Consider the following 14,731-nt stretch of genomic DNA (forward strand, 5'->3'; position numbering starts at 1 on the left):
CTGGATGTTAGGTATCGCTGATAATAAAAAAATGCTTCACATTAACATATACAAAGTTTTTTTAATGTTTATATACAGTATAAGCCAGGAATGACTTTCAATCCTTGGGTCATAGTGTGAAATTCTGATACAGCTCATAAAAGCATTATAGAACATTGTTCTATATTTGCGAATGTGCTTTATATTGTATGTCATAAGTTCATGCAATTTTAACACATTGTTTTAGGTTAAGTGTGATTTATGGCCTTGCCGGGATCCTTGAAAAATAAAAAAAAATTAAAAAAAAAAAAAAAAAAAAAAAAAAAAAAAAAAAAAAAAAAAAAAAAAAAAAAAAAAAAAAAAAAAAACACAGACCAAACATAAAAATCACAACACACAAACATAAAGAAATCATGTTCAATATAGATACAGAAAACAAAAGTTAGAGAAATAATTTTGAATCCCTCAGTTACATCTCGCTCCTGTAAGTTTCGGTACCTATTAATGAACTACTAAAATGAATCAATCATCCATAGAAAAAATTAAACTGCAGCTGAACTTCCATTAGAGAATATGATAGGACTAATCCTATAGAATTGACAATACACTATTCGGTAGTAATTAGCATTTTGGGAAAAAGCACCTCATGATTACCCAATACCAGGCAATGTATCAACAACAGTTTCTATACGATTTTTATTTTTGGATCTTTAAATTTTTTAGCTCATGCAAGTAAATTGTAAGCTTTTTTTTTTATAATACTTGATAAAAAACAATGATCTAAAGTGAACATTGAAAGTTTGGGGAAACTCAGCCTTCTTTAACCATAAAAGTTACTTAAAGATAACTCTTAATGCCCTTGGGTGACTAGGTATTATGTATTATATAAGCTTAACAATACTGCAGGAGTGGTGCCAAGATTTGCCCGACAATACCCCGACAGGGGCAGTCTTCTCCGACGAGAGAAAATGCGTGGTCAAACGTCGCTTAAAATGTCTTTAAATTGGTCCATGGCCAGGGGCGCGAACCCTCGAAAATGCTGAAAATTTATGGGTTACAAGTGCTTATTTAACCGATTTTAGAGTCTACTAATATGTAAAAAATACATATAATTTTTTTTTCTCCCCGACGAATTGTGGTTTTTCTCTCCGACNNNGGGGAGGGAACTCTCCCCGATTGGGGGACCTGGGCCCCCGCCCCTCCCCGCTGGCGCCACCCCTGCAATACTGATGAAAATTATAGTACTGGTATGTGTCGGAACTTTAGATAATAAACAAAAGTACTACACACATAATACTCCAGTAAAACAAATAATAATAAAAGTAACAATATAAATATAGTTACAATTTATCCTGTCGATAAATGATATTACTGAGTAATAGTAAATAATATATTCGCTTGAAAGCCATGATGTGGGTTTTATGTTACGTTTTTTTTACTGTTTTTTTAATAAAGAATGATTTGATAATGCTAATAATGATAATGGTGATACTAATAATAATGATAATGATAACGATGATAATGATATGCGTAATCATAAATCATACGAAAGCAATAAAAATAATCCAAAAAATAAATACATTTATTGTAGAATACCGTAATGTTACGTCTGATGAGAAGTAAAGTTTAATGTTAGAGAAGCAATGAAAGCGTGAGTGACATATTCGTCGATTTCAAATTCCTCTTGAGGTTGTAGGGCTTTTTTACACTCTGTTTTCGGTTTCAATAATTCTTCACACTCGTCCTTGCCAGGTATTTTGTTAGGGGGTGCCTCTTTCAATGGATCGAACAGTTCAGGTGGTTCATTCGAACGATGAGTGCACACATATGCATTGTCAGTTGTTATAGAGTCCCACTGAAAAAAAGTTTAAATTAATTTCATCACCATTGAATTGAAGCATTAGTAGATCAATGCTAGCCTTCCAATTTCGAAGCCATGAGTTTCAATAGCTATTGGGCCACCTAAGCCTACATGTCAGGATTTTCTCACATTTAAAAGACTCCTAATCCTCTAGAAGAGATCTGTTGAGACTTTGATTGGATTGTCTGACCTATACTTAGTGGAGTCCTTCTGGTGGTAATAGGACAGATCGAGAGACAATGTGTCCAGTGCGTTCTGTAACATGCACTTAGGCCATATTGCACAGGTAACCAACTGCCCAAAAATCTCTTCGTAAAGATGGTGTGCTCTTTCATAATTTAATTTCAGCCCTTTAGCTGAAACACAAGAAGGGCAGATGATGTAATTTAACCGGGTATTAAAGTATCTCCTCGCTAAGTGGTTACCATCAGTTTCTATGTGGTTGCTGTCTTTTAATGGTCCAAAATGATCAGCTTGGGTCCGTTAAATGCAGCCTACTGTCATTGGCAGAATTCCGTAACCCGTCTAAACTTAAGTTATTATATTTAATCGATCTTTTAAAGTGGTCAGTCACCAGGCAAATATCGAAACAATGATGTTTATATAAATTTAACTAAAACATCTTTTAATTGGTTTTCAGACAATTTAGAGACTTCTGGATTTTCATAGTTTAATTTTCAATGCTTACCCATACTGGAAATTTGAAGCGTTCGTTTGTCACTCTCCGTTTCAAGAACCTTGATAAATGACGAACTACTACCAGGAATAGCACCAGTGCAAGAACAAATGCCATGATATACGCTAACAAAACATTTGGTAAATCAGTGATTTCTGGTTCTGAAAAAAGAAAAAGGAAAAAATGAGTAAATTTCAATATGAGACAGATATTAAAGCTACAGCAAGTTTTTTTTCAAATAAATATATAATTTAAATTAGCTACGGTATATAATTAAATTTGACTCTCATCTTAAATAAAATTATTATGGTATACCTGAAGTGGATGATTCTTTGCTGCTTAGCGTTCTGACTGCAACCAAATCTGCAGTGTAACTCCTAGAACATTCCGGACATTTGCCATAAATAGAATATGACGTAATGTTGTAACTTGTGTTTTCTTCAAGGTCTTCCCAAATCCACCAAGAACCTGTCGTGTAATTGGTGCGCTTTGAACAGGTTAAAAAAATGTAATTAATGAAAGATTGGAGAAAAAATTGAAAACATTAAAATTTAGTGTTACAAACATCATGATATTAATAAATTAATTTTCCAAAAAATAACATTGTATCCTATAGGTAAATAACACTAAGACCCACATAGGCATATTAATGGATTAATTAAAATACATAGTTTCCAAATGCTTGAGTTGCCATTTTTCAGTATTTTCTGAGCATACCCGTCAACCTATTCAAATAAATACATAATTTGAAGGTTCATAAAGTTGAAAATCTGAAAAAAAAACCTTTAACAGAGTTTGCATTTATTCTCAAAGGTTAATTGATGCATCCGACATAAATCCATCTATTTATCCAACCAGCCAGCCATTCGTCCCCCTATTCATCTATCTATTTATCAATCTTCCAATCCGTCAATCCATCGGTCTATCTATCCACGTCCATCCATCCAACTTCATTCATCAATCCATTTGTTCATCTTTCTAACCATTAATCCATACTTCCATCCGTCCAGCTCTATCAATCAATCAATCAATCAATCAATCAATCAATCAATCAATCCATCTTTACATCCAATAAATTCATTTATCTATCTACTTATAAAGCATCATAATAAATTAAAGCATTATCATCATTTACAATAAATTTATTGCAGGAAATACTGATTTCTTTCGTAATAGTTTTTAGGATGAACTCTGAGCTATCAACAAGTAGCACTACATTATTTGAGTCGACATATGGCGTCTTTGGTAATTCCATTCTAAAAGAAACAGATTGGGCTTCAATCGATTCCAACGATATTGCTGGCGGTCCTATAGAACCTAAAAGAAAGGGGAAAAAAAAGATAAAATAATGACATAATTTTTTGATAGGCTAGTTTTTTGAGTTTTACGTGCACACATTATCAAACCGCATACACAAGGATATCAGTTTCATTGTATATTTACTTATCACTCAATATTTGACCATTTGCTAGAATATATATTGGAATAATACTTAACTTTTTAAATGTACAATACTTAATGATTTGTTGGAGACATATGCAGGGGACCAAATACATCCATAACGAAAAGAATGATGTTTGTTGCATCAAATAAACCATATTACAGAGATGGATTAAAATTGGAAAGATGCTATGATTAGATGCTGACCAGGCAAAAGTATCAACTCAATCAAGGGAAACTTTTTTTTTTTATAAACAGTTTGTCTTTGATTACCAAATTACCTTTGGACTACCAAAGTAAAGTAGCTGTACATGGTCAGAGTAGTTGTCAACCGAGTTGAATTTAATATTTCACTTACGTCGATAGCATTCAGACGCAGGTTTGATATATTTTTTATTTTGGGATTTAGTATCTCAGCAACCACGGATCATTATTGAGTTAATCTTTGACCTAAATTACTTAGAATGCCCAATTTTATGTTCATTCTTGTGGGAAAAATTCACAAAACCACTTACCAGAAGACATATAATACAATTCAATAAGTACAATCTGCCAAAAGACTATATAAATTATTTACAAAGGAGGAGGCTTGCCATCCCAAAACTTTCGCTAATTGTTGAACTAAGTAATTACAAAGATACTAGTAGAGCACTCGCATAGCAAGTAAAAATGAGGCGAAAATTGGGCCGACGTAGATGGCGCCCTTCTTTTTTATAATGCAAGTTTCCCATACTTCGGAACTGACGTACAGGGCTCTCTTCTGTTGCTAAGTATATCCAGACGCACACGGCGCCTTTATTTTTCTACTAATGGAGGAAGAATTATCACTAGAGTGCGTCCGGCCGGCCATACGATTCTGGGCTATATTGTTGTTTTCTATACTGATCCATGGGCTTAATTGTTTTTGTTTTATTTGGATAATAGCAACGGTTTCTACCTCCGCCAAGGAGGTTATATATTCACCGATGTCACTATCTGGGTACAATTGTACTATTGTACAATTGTGTACAATTTTTTAATTGAGAATTGACAATTAAATACGCGACGACTTGGTAACGAAAGTTTGGTAGAAGTTTTTTAGATCCAGCCGTACGGGGCGCCCCATTGTTTGTATTCCCACCATGCATTTCGGTGGAACACAATTAACGAGATAAAGAGCGGATATTTTATTTTTCTTTAAATCATTTACATAATTGGTAGAAATTGGAAGGCTTTTGTAAACTTCGTAAATAAAACTGCATATTGGATTGGATTGGACATCTTAGGATATTAAGAACTCAAAATCTTCATATTTTGGAGAATGTACAGTATATTACTATAATTAGAACATACACAATTCCATGATAAGAACATTGTCTTGTGTACACCTAAGTAAACATGTTGTCCTTTATCGAAATTCCATCTCACCGTCATCTACTGGTTTTGTTTCCTCATATTTCCATTCACTCTCTGCGTTTTCTGAAACCGCTCTGACTCTTGCAGTCAATGTTGGGCCATACGATAGGGCCTGTTTATCCATGTTGATCACGCACACTGTTTCAGTAATGTTACTGCAAATAGGATCCCACTTGCTGCGTGGAAATATTACATTTACCAGATTCGGATTATTTGGTGTTTGTAAATTGAATATATATATATATATATATATATATATATATATATTCTCTCTCAAGGTCACCTATATTTAAAAATTGGATATTTTGTGTTATTCTTGATCGATACACACTTCTGCTCATTCATCTGAATCCTTTATTGTATGCCTACACGCTTCGTAGACGATATGCTTCAGAAAAAATATCGTATAATATTAATAATAATAATAAACTGCATTAGAATTGTAATTACGTTACTATAAAAATTGAAACGTTACCCATATAAAAGCATACCCACTCTTTTAACAAGCTGTACTCCACGTCATATTTTACACCATGTGCATTATTTTTATTTGCTGTCCAATGCAATGTTGTGTTCAAATTTATTGTGCTGAAACTCAGGTCTGAAGGCGTAATTTGTATAGCTAAACATTCTGTAAATAAAACCAATGATTTTGTGGTAATTATTACATTAGGTTTGATTAGAAAACTGCCAATATTTCTTTCAGACACAGTGAAACAGTTTGAAGTATAAAAGGGTTTAAAATTCCTTAAAAAATCCAGAACGGAGCAGTCGTAGGGCGGCTATAGCAAACATAGCTGTGCTGCCAGGTTCAGTTGTTGGTGGGAACGCAAACATGAGACACAGCGAAAGGTCATTACTACTAGTAGCCATAGTGCCAACCAAATTAGAAGAAATTTTATTAAAAATATAAAAGTTGTCATGCAGTAACTTGAGTCATTAGAGAGTAAAGTATTTACGTGAATCTTCATCTTCATCGTCATAAGTTCCCAAATTCATGATGTTGATTATCACGGAACTGTAGGAGGTATAGTGGCAGTCCTTTACAGTCGGTTGTTGGGTTTAATTTAGTTTTAATTTAAATTTAATTAAAATTTTTTCTTTGTTCCTCTTTTTCTTTTTCCTTCTTTTTTCCCCTTCTGTTTCCCCTTTCTCTTCTTTTTTCTTTTCTTTTCTTTCTCTCTTCTCTCTCTCTTTTTCTTTTCCTTTTCCCCTTTCTCTTTTTCCTTTCTCTTTCCTTCCTCTTTCCTTTTTTTTCTCGTTATTTTGATTTTCATTTTTAAAAATTTCACTGACGCGTTACTAAATATTAATCAGTAATACAATATTTGTGTAGGTCTACATAGTTCGGGTGCTCAAATTAAACATACATTGAAACGTGTACGTTGTTTTATTAAAAATACTTTTGCTTACGTAGGCCTACCAGGTATTGGCAATAAACACTCCCTGAAATCGTTTTAAAACAGCTTAAAGTGCTCAGAGCGTCGAAGCGCCATGGGCCTACTCTCCCTCGACCCTCGCCGGGGCACCGCCCTGGACCCCACCATCGGTCAACTGGTGAGTCACTTACGCATTTCACATCTCTCAGGTTGGTAAATATGAGTAAGCACGAAGACAGGAACGAACAATTTTCTTGGTGAATCGATTCTCGAACGAGATGAGATAGCAATAGCTCTCTATTATAACACATCATCATAAAAAATACACAATATATACATTTTTTTAATGGCTTAGATAAATTAACCATAGATATAATCGGATGAGTTCATTAAACTGTGTAAACGAATTATTATAAATATCCGCTTTAGAGCGGACATTATCCTGCCCGTATTATAATCAATTCCCTATTTTCTGTCGAATTGTGTACGTATACCAAATACAGTTCGCCCTCCAATTCGAGACCACCGTTGGGACCTGAAAATATGGGGTGGTCTCGGGTTGGTCTCCAATTAGAGGGCTAGCTTTGTGTTAAAAGGTTGAAGATTGCTATTTGGGTCTTTGGAAAAATGGTCTTGAATTAGAGGGGTCTCGGATTGGAGGGTGCACTGTATGCCTTTAAAGAATTATCTTTAACTAAATATTAACCAAACATGTTAACGCATAGCGAACGCTGATAGAACACATCTTACCACGCACCAACATTATGTTACTGAACATTGCTGTCAGATTTAAATACTGCCTCTATACTTTAAACAACACTTTTATTATAATAGTGCTGAATATTGTATTACCAGGAGATGTCTTCTTTACCACCATCGTACACAACAGTGTTAACAATGAAGCTACGTCAATTATGAGACTACGCACGATATATGCCGTGTGTGCTAACTTCCAGCCAACTCACACCCCAGGTTCATTTTATACTTAAAGTGTTCCCCTACCTGTTAAACCAGGAACTAGTACTACAAGTGCCAACAGGTCTACGATACATCGGTGGGCCATTTTGTAGGCTTATCTGGCATAATGTAGTCTGCCTAGGCCTGCCTATAACATTATATTACACCTTCGTTTATACAATGGATTCAATGGAGAATGCATAATAAGGTGTTGACACAACACGTGTGCTGTATAATGCATTATTGTTAGTTGGCGGAAGTTAAGGGCAAATGCCGGATTGTTGCTTTGAATCCCAAATCGCTCACTATACACTAAGTATTTGATTGTATTTGTACACAATTCAAATCAAATGACGCTCATGAATATTCCATGAATGAGGGAACGCACACAGTAGGGGGCCTATGTCACTGATTGAATTTATCGCTGGCCTCTTCGTTATATGTCATCTGGAAAACCTGTGCTTATTTCTATAGTCATAGTCATATAATTATTATTTGTCCATTCATAGAAAAAGAAACGTTATTATAGGTCACTGATAGATGGATACAATCTCCGAAGTTAGAATTGTCCTATTTTCAATCGTTTGATGGAAGTTTCCAAATAAAAAGAAAATCCACCTGTTCATTTTTTTCAGATACAGTTCGGAATTTAGACAGATCCGATGGTCTTCGACGAAGTTTCCTGGTGCAGCACTTTCCGATTGTTTGTACTCAGACTTGACCACGCTAACGCAGTTCTTGTCAGGACCAACGCATCTGATCTGGCATCACTATTTGTGCAATGTTTGCAGAACTAGGCAGCTATCATGTTTTTTTTTCACCGCAATGGGACACGATACGATTGAAAATAGGACAAAATTCAAGATTATGTTCCAGATTTGATCTTAATTATTCCTCGTCTCGTGCTACCCGATGGTCATCCAGTGACAGAACTAGAATTAATGTAGTCCGCTTTTTGAAAAAGGGTCCAAATTTCTCATATTTTGCATACAATTAGTAAAATTTTAAGACAATGGGTCCACATTTTTCATATTTTTTGCGTAAAATGGGTCAACTTTTAAGAGAATGGGTCCACATTATTTGAATTTACACACAAAGTGGGTCCACCCCAATATTGTCGCACTGTTTGAATCCTGGCTATGGCATTGCTCACACCGGACACCAATAAGGGACATATTCATTTAAGTATGGATGAAAAATGTCCTTTATTAGAAATGACGAAATGTAAAAACTACAACGGGGGTCAGCATGTCGACCTCATGTATGCCACGGGCATACTTTACAACATAATTAAAACCTTGCTGACCCCAAAATGTAAAATAATAAAAGGTATAACATAAAAAAGGTATAATAGCCGGAATTGGTTACGGTACATAGACAAGATACAAGCACAAGTAAAAAGTTAAACAGATTCTATTTGAATATACCCTTTTGGTATAATAAATTGATAACGTATACAGGACAATTGCAGTTTAATTTATACCCTATATAGTTTATGCTAAATATTATACAATGTAACGAACAACCAACTACAGTAGGCCTACATATTGAACATGAGTACAAAACCCTCATAAACCTATCATTCTGATAGGTTGACACCACCACCCCTAAACACCCAGTAATTGAATATTGTAGTTGACAAGCAAATTAACAATTTTCCAAACATTATATACAAATATACAATATCATCATAAAAATATAAGTAAAGGCCACAAAAAGAGTTATTTTTTTGCTCAAGCACATCAGGACCCGCCAGAACACTAAGGGGTTCCTTGCCGTTCCAATGCATCTCTCATGCATTGCGGTTGGGAAATTTGTAGCAACACTTTACTTCTTCCATTCTCTTTTCATTTAGACACGATGTGCTCTTTTATATCTATAGGCCACAGGTCCATCGAACAAGAAAAAAAAAACACATATAATATCGTCAGCAAACAACAAACACAAATATTTACATCTAATATTTGTATATAAAGGCCATTAATAGATAGAGCAAACAACAATGGAGATAAGTTACACCCCTGTCTTAAGCTTTAAAAGTGAAGGTATAATACCCATCATAAAGATAAAATTTAAAAAAAAACTTGGTAGGTTGCTACCCTATTTCCCCAGGTATACCATCAATTATTACTACACTTTTTTATCTTTCAGATATTCTCTTTTCCATTCTTAATGATTAGTGATTTAAAAATATTTTGAACATGTACTTGGAAAAAAAATTATATTTTTGCAAATAAATAATAGAAAAAGAAGAACGTAGATTTATTAGATATTGATTTGGTTGGCATGGACAACAGACAGTTCTATTTATTCTTATTATAACATTATTTAATTCGTTTAACCACACACACATTAATTTTATTTAGCCTACTTCAAGTTAATCAAAACTCATATGCCACCGGATATAATATAGACTTCAGATTCATGTCTGGCGCCACTTAAGCTCGTCGTGAGTTTTGTTTGGTATATGAACACCTCAAATGGAATATGCGCACCATAATTATCGTACCATAATTGTTATGATAATATTATATCAAAATTTAAATGAATTTACTTTTAGTTTTTTTTCATTTAATTTAACCACGACTATCTTCATTATTGTGTTCATTATGTACATTTTTTGGAGAGGTATTAAAAATGAGGTAAAATTGACGCTCCATCAATGTGAGATCACATAATATTTCCGAATTCCTCATAATGGTTACATTCACACACAGATCATGGCATGTGTGAAAAGAAGGTAGCTTGGATATAGTCATTGTCTTTTAAAATAACACAGTTTCCCACACTGTTATCCTGCTTCAAGATCTGTTCCTCCTCTGGATCAGAGCCCTGGTCTTCAATAATATCGCATGTTTTCGTCTGTTGCTCTTGTAAAACAATCTGCAAATATCCTGAGCTAGGCCTAGACTTCAGCTCATCAAATACCTCCGACGGTCCAGTCTGTCGTGGCAGAGACGTTGACTTGTACTCGGTTACAACTTTCGAAAACTGCATACACAAAACAAATATATACATACATACAATTTATAAACAGACATTTTCAGTATGTTGCCAATATTGTAAGATAATTTTGTCATAGGCTATTAGATATTGATTAATTTAGTAAAATACATTTTGAAGTATCTGGTGGTATTTTTTAAAGGACTTTAAAACAACAATTGGGTGCCATAATTTTTTGTTGAAATAATTAGTATAAATAAATAATAATTTTTTAATGAAATTTAGAATTGTGGAACTTTGAATAATATTAAATCAATATTATGAGTTAAGCTAATAACACTATAATATTTAATATAATATCTAAATTGATTAATCGGTAATACTATAAAATTAAAACGAGAAACATTTCTCTTTCAATTAACACACATATGCATAATATTATTTCTTACTGTTGGAATAAAATATTAAATGGTCTAGCAATCAAATGAAGGGCTTATGTAGCAACACGCATGACAATCAAACTTAATTGCAAAATTTGTAAATTGGTAATTTTACTGTTATACTGAATTTTCAGATTTTAGCACAAACAATATCTTACCCATTGCGGTAACTGAAAACGACTTCGGTGTTCATATGTGCAAGTGCGCTTAATGACAATAATCGAGATTTGTAGGCCTAATACCAATAATATAACTGTAACTGCACACGTGAAGACAAGTTGGGCTACAGACCAACGTGAAACTGGAAAAGAATAATAAAACTAGCTAAAATGCTTGGAAATTAAGTATCTATAAACAAAATAATCATTTGCTTTAATGTTCGTAGATGTGTACATGTGTTGTATGCGATAGACCGCGGGTTTCAATTTCTACTGGGGTTATTTTTTAAACGACAATTAGAAACTGCGTTGAAATGCTATGCCCGTTATATTAACATTAGGAAATAAAACAAATATACCGTATGAAAATATTGTAATTTTAAGGCTATACATGTTTGGATACGGTATTTAAGTTTCATCAGTTTCATTTGGTCTTCGTAAAATGTTCCATATAATATCAGGAAATGCGCATACGGTGAAAAACGTTACTGATATTCGCATGTTCTAAAATGCATTTTGATGTGTATGGTGGAAAAAAAAATAATGGAATATTTACCGTCACCATTAAACTTGAATGCAGTAGTTGAATTTATTGACTTTGTGGCCTCCTCAGGTGAAGTGGAAGTTGGTATTTCTTAAAGAATATAATGTTTTGCATACGATTATTATACTTTTAAGACAATGGGTCCACATTTTTCATATTTTTTGCGTAAAATGGGTCAACTTTTAAGAGAATGTGTCCACATTATTGGAATTTACACGTAAAGTGGTTCCACCCCAATATTGTCGCACTGTTTGAAAATCCTGGCTATGGCATTGCTCACACCGGACACCAATATGAGACATATTCATTTAAGTATGGATGAAAAATGTCCTTTATTAGAAATGACGAAATGTAAAAACTACAACGGGGGTCAGCATGTCGACCTCATGTATGCCACGGGCATCTTTACAACATAATTAAAACCTTGTTGACCCTAAAACGTAAAATAATAAAAGGTATAACATAAAAAGGTATAATAGCCGGAATTGGTTACGGTACATAGACAAGATACAAGCACAAGTAAAAAGTTAAACAGATTCTATTTAAATATACCCTTTTGGTATGATAAATTGATAACGTATACAGGACAATTGCAGTTTAATTTATACCCTATATAGTTTATGCTAATTAGAAACTGCGTTGAAATACTATGCCCGTTATATTAACATTAGAAAATAAAAAGGAATATACCGTATGAAAATATTGTAATTTTAAGACTTTAAATTTTTGGATACGTTATTTAAGTTTCATCAGTTTCATTTGGTCTTCGTAAAAGGTTCCATATGATATCAGGAAATGCGCTAACGGTGAAAAACGTTACTGATATTCGCATGTTCTAAAATGCATTTTGATGTGTATGGTGAAAAAAAAACAACAATATTGGAATATCTACCGTCACCTTTAAACTTGAATTCAGTAGTTGGCTTTATTGACTTTGTGGCCTCATCAGGTGAAGTGGAAGTTGGTATTTCTTCAAGAATATAAATGTTTTCACCTTTCTTCTCAAACCTCTTTATATTAGGAACAGGGCTTGATCCTCCTCTCACTACTGACAATACACTCACTGTATAGACTGTATTTTGTTGGAGATGAACGTTTGAAATCCTGTAACTAGGCTTTGAAATTATTTTATTCACCTGTAAATGAAACCTAACTTGTTTATTGGTGAACATACCAAACGTTTGTCAAGTAACAAAATAATAAATTAGGGATGCAGTTTCTTCTGGTCATTACTTAAATTATTAAAATCTTTGTTTCTGCACCCAAAAGCGATGTAAAATTCATTACAAATGCAGAAAACAGAATAGAGCATTATAAAAATACAAAAATACTGTATGACACTAAACCTTGGGAATTATACATATTATTTAAACAAATTATAGGTCATTAGCATTATATTAACATACATGCCGATATGTACACTTTCGGAAAGATAAATTGGATTGAATGGTTCACACCTGGAATAATCTTTACACCTTTCTAAATTGAATATTGTGTAGTAATTTACGTGAACCATGCCGGGAATATCCCGCTCGACAATCCTTCCTGACGACTATCGATGAACGGTATTAAATAGATTTCCATTGGAACGTACGCCACAAATTCAACATATTTTCGGCAATGTAGGCCTAACTGATTTTATCAAAAATAAATTAATCAAAAAATGGCAACATGTGTTCACAATTCATATAACCAAGCTTGTAGAGCAGTGAACAAAAACTGAACTGCAGCCCAGTGAATACGTGTGTCTAACCCTTATATAATAATAATAATAATAATAATAATAATAATAATAATAATATTAATAATAATAATAATAATAATATTAATAATAATAATAATAATAATAATAATAATAATAATAATAATAATAATAATAATAATAATAATAATAATAATAATAATAATAATAATAATAATAATAATAATAATAATAATAGATGGATCTATATAGCGCAAATAAACGAGGTCTCTATGCGCCCGGGACTAGATGTTGCAGTTTTCATTAATTTTCTTCTCCCGTAATAGCACCAATGAAAGCAAACAATTATATTTCAAAAACAGAAAGTGTCAAAGTATCATAACACAAATGCAACACGATAATAGAATACTGATATACCTTTAATTTCTCGATTCGTACGTTTACTTGAACGCCCAAATTCAATTTACTATCGTCTGCACGCAACCTATGGGTGCCAGCCTTGTAAGGTGTTTCGGGAAAAGATAGGTCGAGAATCAACGTATCGTTGTTTAGCATGCTGATGTTATTTATCAAAGGTGCATCAATTTTACCTAATACCATGGAATATAATTGAAATTAATAAAAACATGTAAACATTGAAGAAAAGTTAGAGTAGTGTTGTAGAGATATTTGTAATTTTGGAGTCTTGGTTATCAATTAAAATAAATACAAATGAATGCATTATCGATATCAAAAAATGTTATTGGAAGAATAGCCTTGTGTAAATTTTACACATTAGCTGCTTAAACAGCAAATATAACATACGAAGTAGACATCATGACCTTTCCGGAGTGTCAAATAAAATTAACAATTGACCAATCAGAAGAAGCAGAATTACGCTCGTGTCTAACCATGGAGGACGAACAAGCACACGTCTTGTCTTACAAACGCACGAGTGTGCGTATGTGTTAATGTTTTATTAGTAGGTTACTGTAGTATAGATGCTGGTAGAGCCAAGATGGTATTCAAGCTGATGCGGTAATTAGGTAATCACAATCGCTATTTGAGATGGAAATTCTGTTTTAACATCCTTTTATCTACCAATAAGTTCTAAACTTTATATAATTATTTTATGTATATAGTTAGTTATAGGAGTGTGCTTAATATTCCAGAATAGGGCTAAAGAAAATTAATTAAAAAAAAGAAGTTTTAATTTTGTTTATTTTATATATATATATATATATATATATATATATATATATATATATATATATATAT

The 14,731-nt window shown here is 33.1% G+C and overlaps 2 protein-coding genes and 1 long non-coding RNA gene across 4 annotated transcripts in view; all 3 read right to left on the bottom strand.

The window, feature by feature from the left end:
* Window positions 1–1,141: 1,141 nt before the first annotated feature.
* On the bottom strand, window positions 1,142–7,920 carry LOC117105637. 2 transcript variants are annotated; one of them, XM_033246823.1, is made up of 7 exons: window positions 7,733–7,920; window positions 5,847–5,982; window positions 5,364–5,527; window positions 3,652–3,833; window positions 2,832–3,003; window positions 2,529–2,677; window positions 1,142–1,834 (listed from the first exon to the last, which is right to left on the bottom strand). In XM_033246823.1, exons 1-7 carry the CDS (start codon window positions 7,791–7,793, stop codon window positions 1,583–1,585), a joined length of 1,116 nt encoding a protein of 371 aa, XP_033102714.1. In that variant the 5' UTR covers window positions 7,794–7,920; the 3' UTR covers window positions 1,142–1,582. The 2 variants fall into 2 exon arrangements, with proteins under 2 accessions (XP_033102714.1, XP_033102723.1); XM_033246832.1 differs by lacking the exon at window positions 7,733–7,920 and having other exon boundaries at window positions 5,843–5,980.
* Window positions 7,921–10,065: 2,145 nt separating this feature from the next.
* Window positions 10,066–11,847, bottom strand: LOC117105116. Its single transcript, XR_004444859.1, has 3 exons — window positions 11,785–11,847; window positions 11,229–11,371; window positions 10,066–10,678 (listed from the first exon to the last, which is right to left on the bottom strand). It is a non-coding gene; the product is annotated as an uncharacterized LOC117105116 (long non-coding RNA).
* A 341-nt stretch (window positions 11,848–12,188) lies between these two features.
* LOC117105073 (interleukin-20 receptor subunit alpha-like) overlaps window positions 12,189–14,731 on the bottom strand; it is a 6,035-nt gene continuing 3,492 nt past the window's right edge. Inside the window, exons 4-6 of the mRNA XM_033246094.1 lie at window positions 13,892–14,064; window positions 12,665–12,908; window positions 12,189–12,205 (exon numbers count right to left, since the gene is read on the bottom strand). Coding sequence (XP_033101985.1) covers window positions 12,189–12,205; window positions 12,665–12,908; window positions 13,892–14,064 — 434 coding nt within the window. The remainder of the gene's footprint in view (window positions 12,206–12,664; window positions 12,909–13,891; window positions 14,065–14,731) is intronic.

Source organism: Anneissia japonica, unplaced genomic scaffold (genome assembly GCF_011630105.1).
Source record: "Anneissia japonica isolate Jap-2015-1 unplaced genomic scaffold, ASM1163010v1 scaffold640_len1575945_cov177, whole genome shotgun sequence".
Taxonomy (NCBI): domain Eukaryota; kingdom Metazoa; phylum Echinodermata; class Crinoidea; order Comatulida; family Comatulidae; genus Anneissia; species Anneissia japonica.

Bases quoted from the DNA above. Each gene is read 5' to 3' on its own strand.
- LOC117105637 (XM_033246823.1), bottom strand. From the start codon at position 7,793: ATGGCCCACCGATGTATCGTAGACCTGTTGGCACTTGTAGTACTAGTT. The intron at 3,834-5,363 runs GTGAGATGGAAT...CCTTTCTTTTAG, and splicing joins AACAAAACCAGTAGATGACG to GTTCTATAGGACCGCCAGCA. The intron at 3,004-3,651 runs GTAAATGATGAT...ACCTGTTCAAAG, and splicing joins TTTCCTGCAATAAATTTATT to CGCACCAATTACACGACAGG.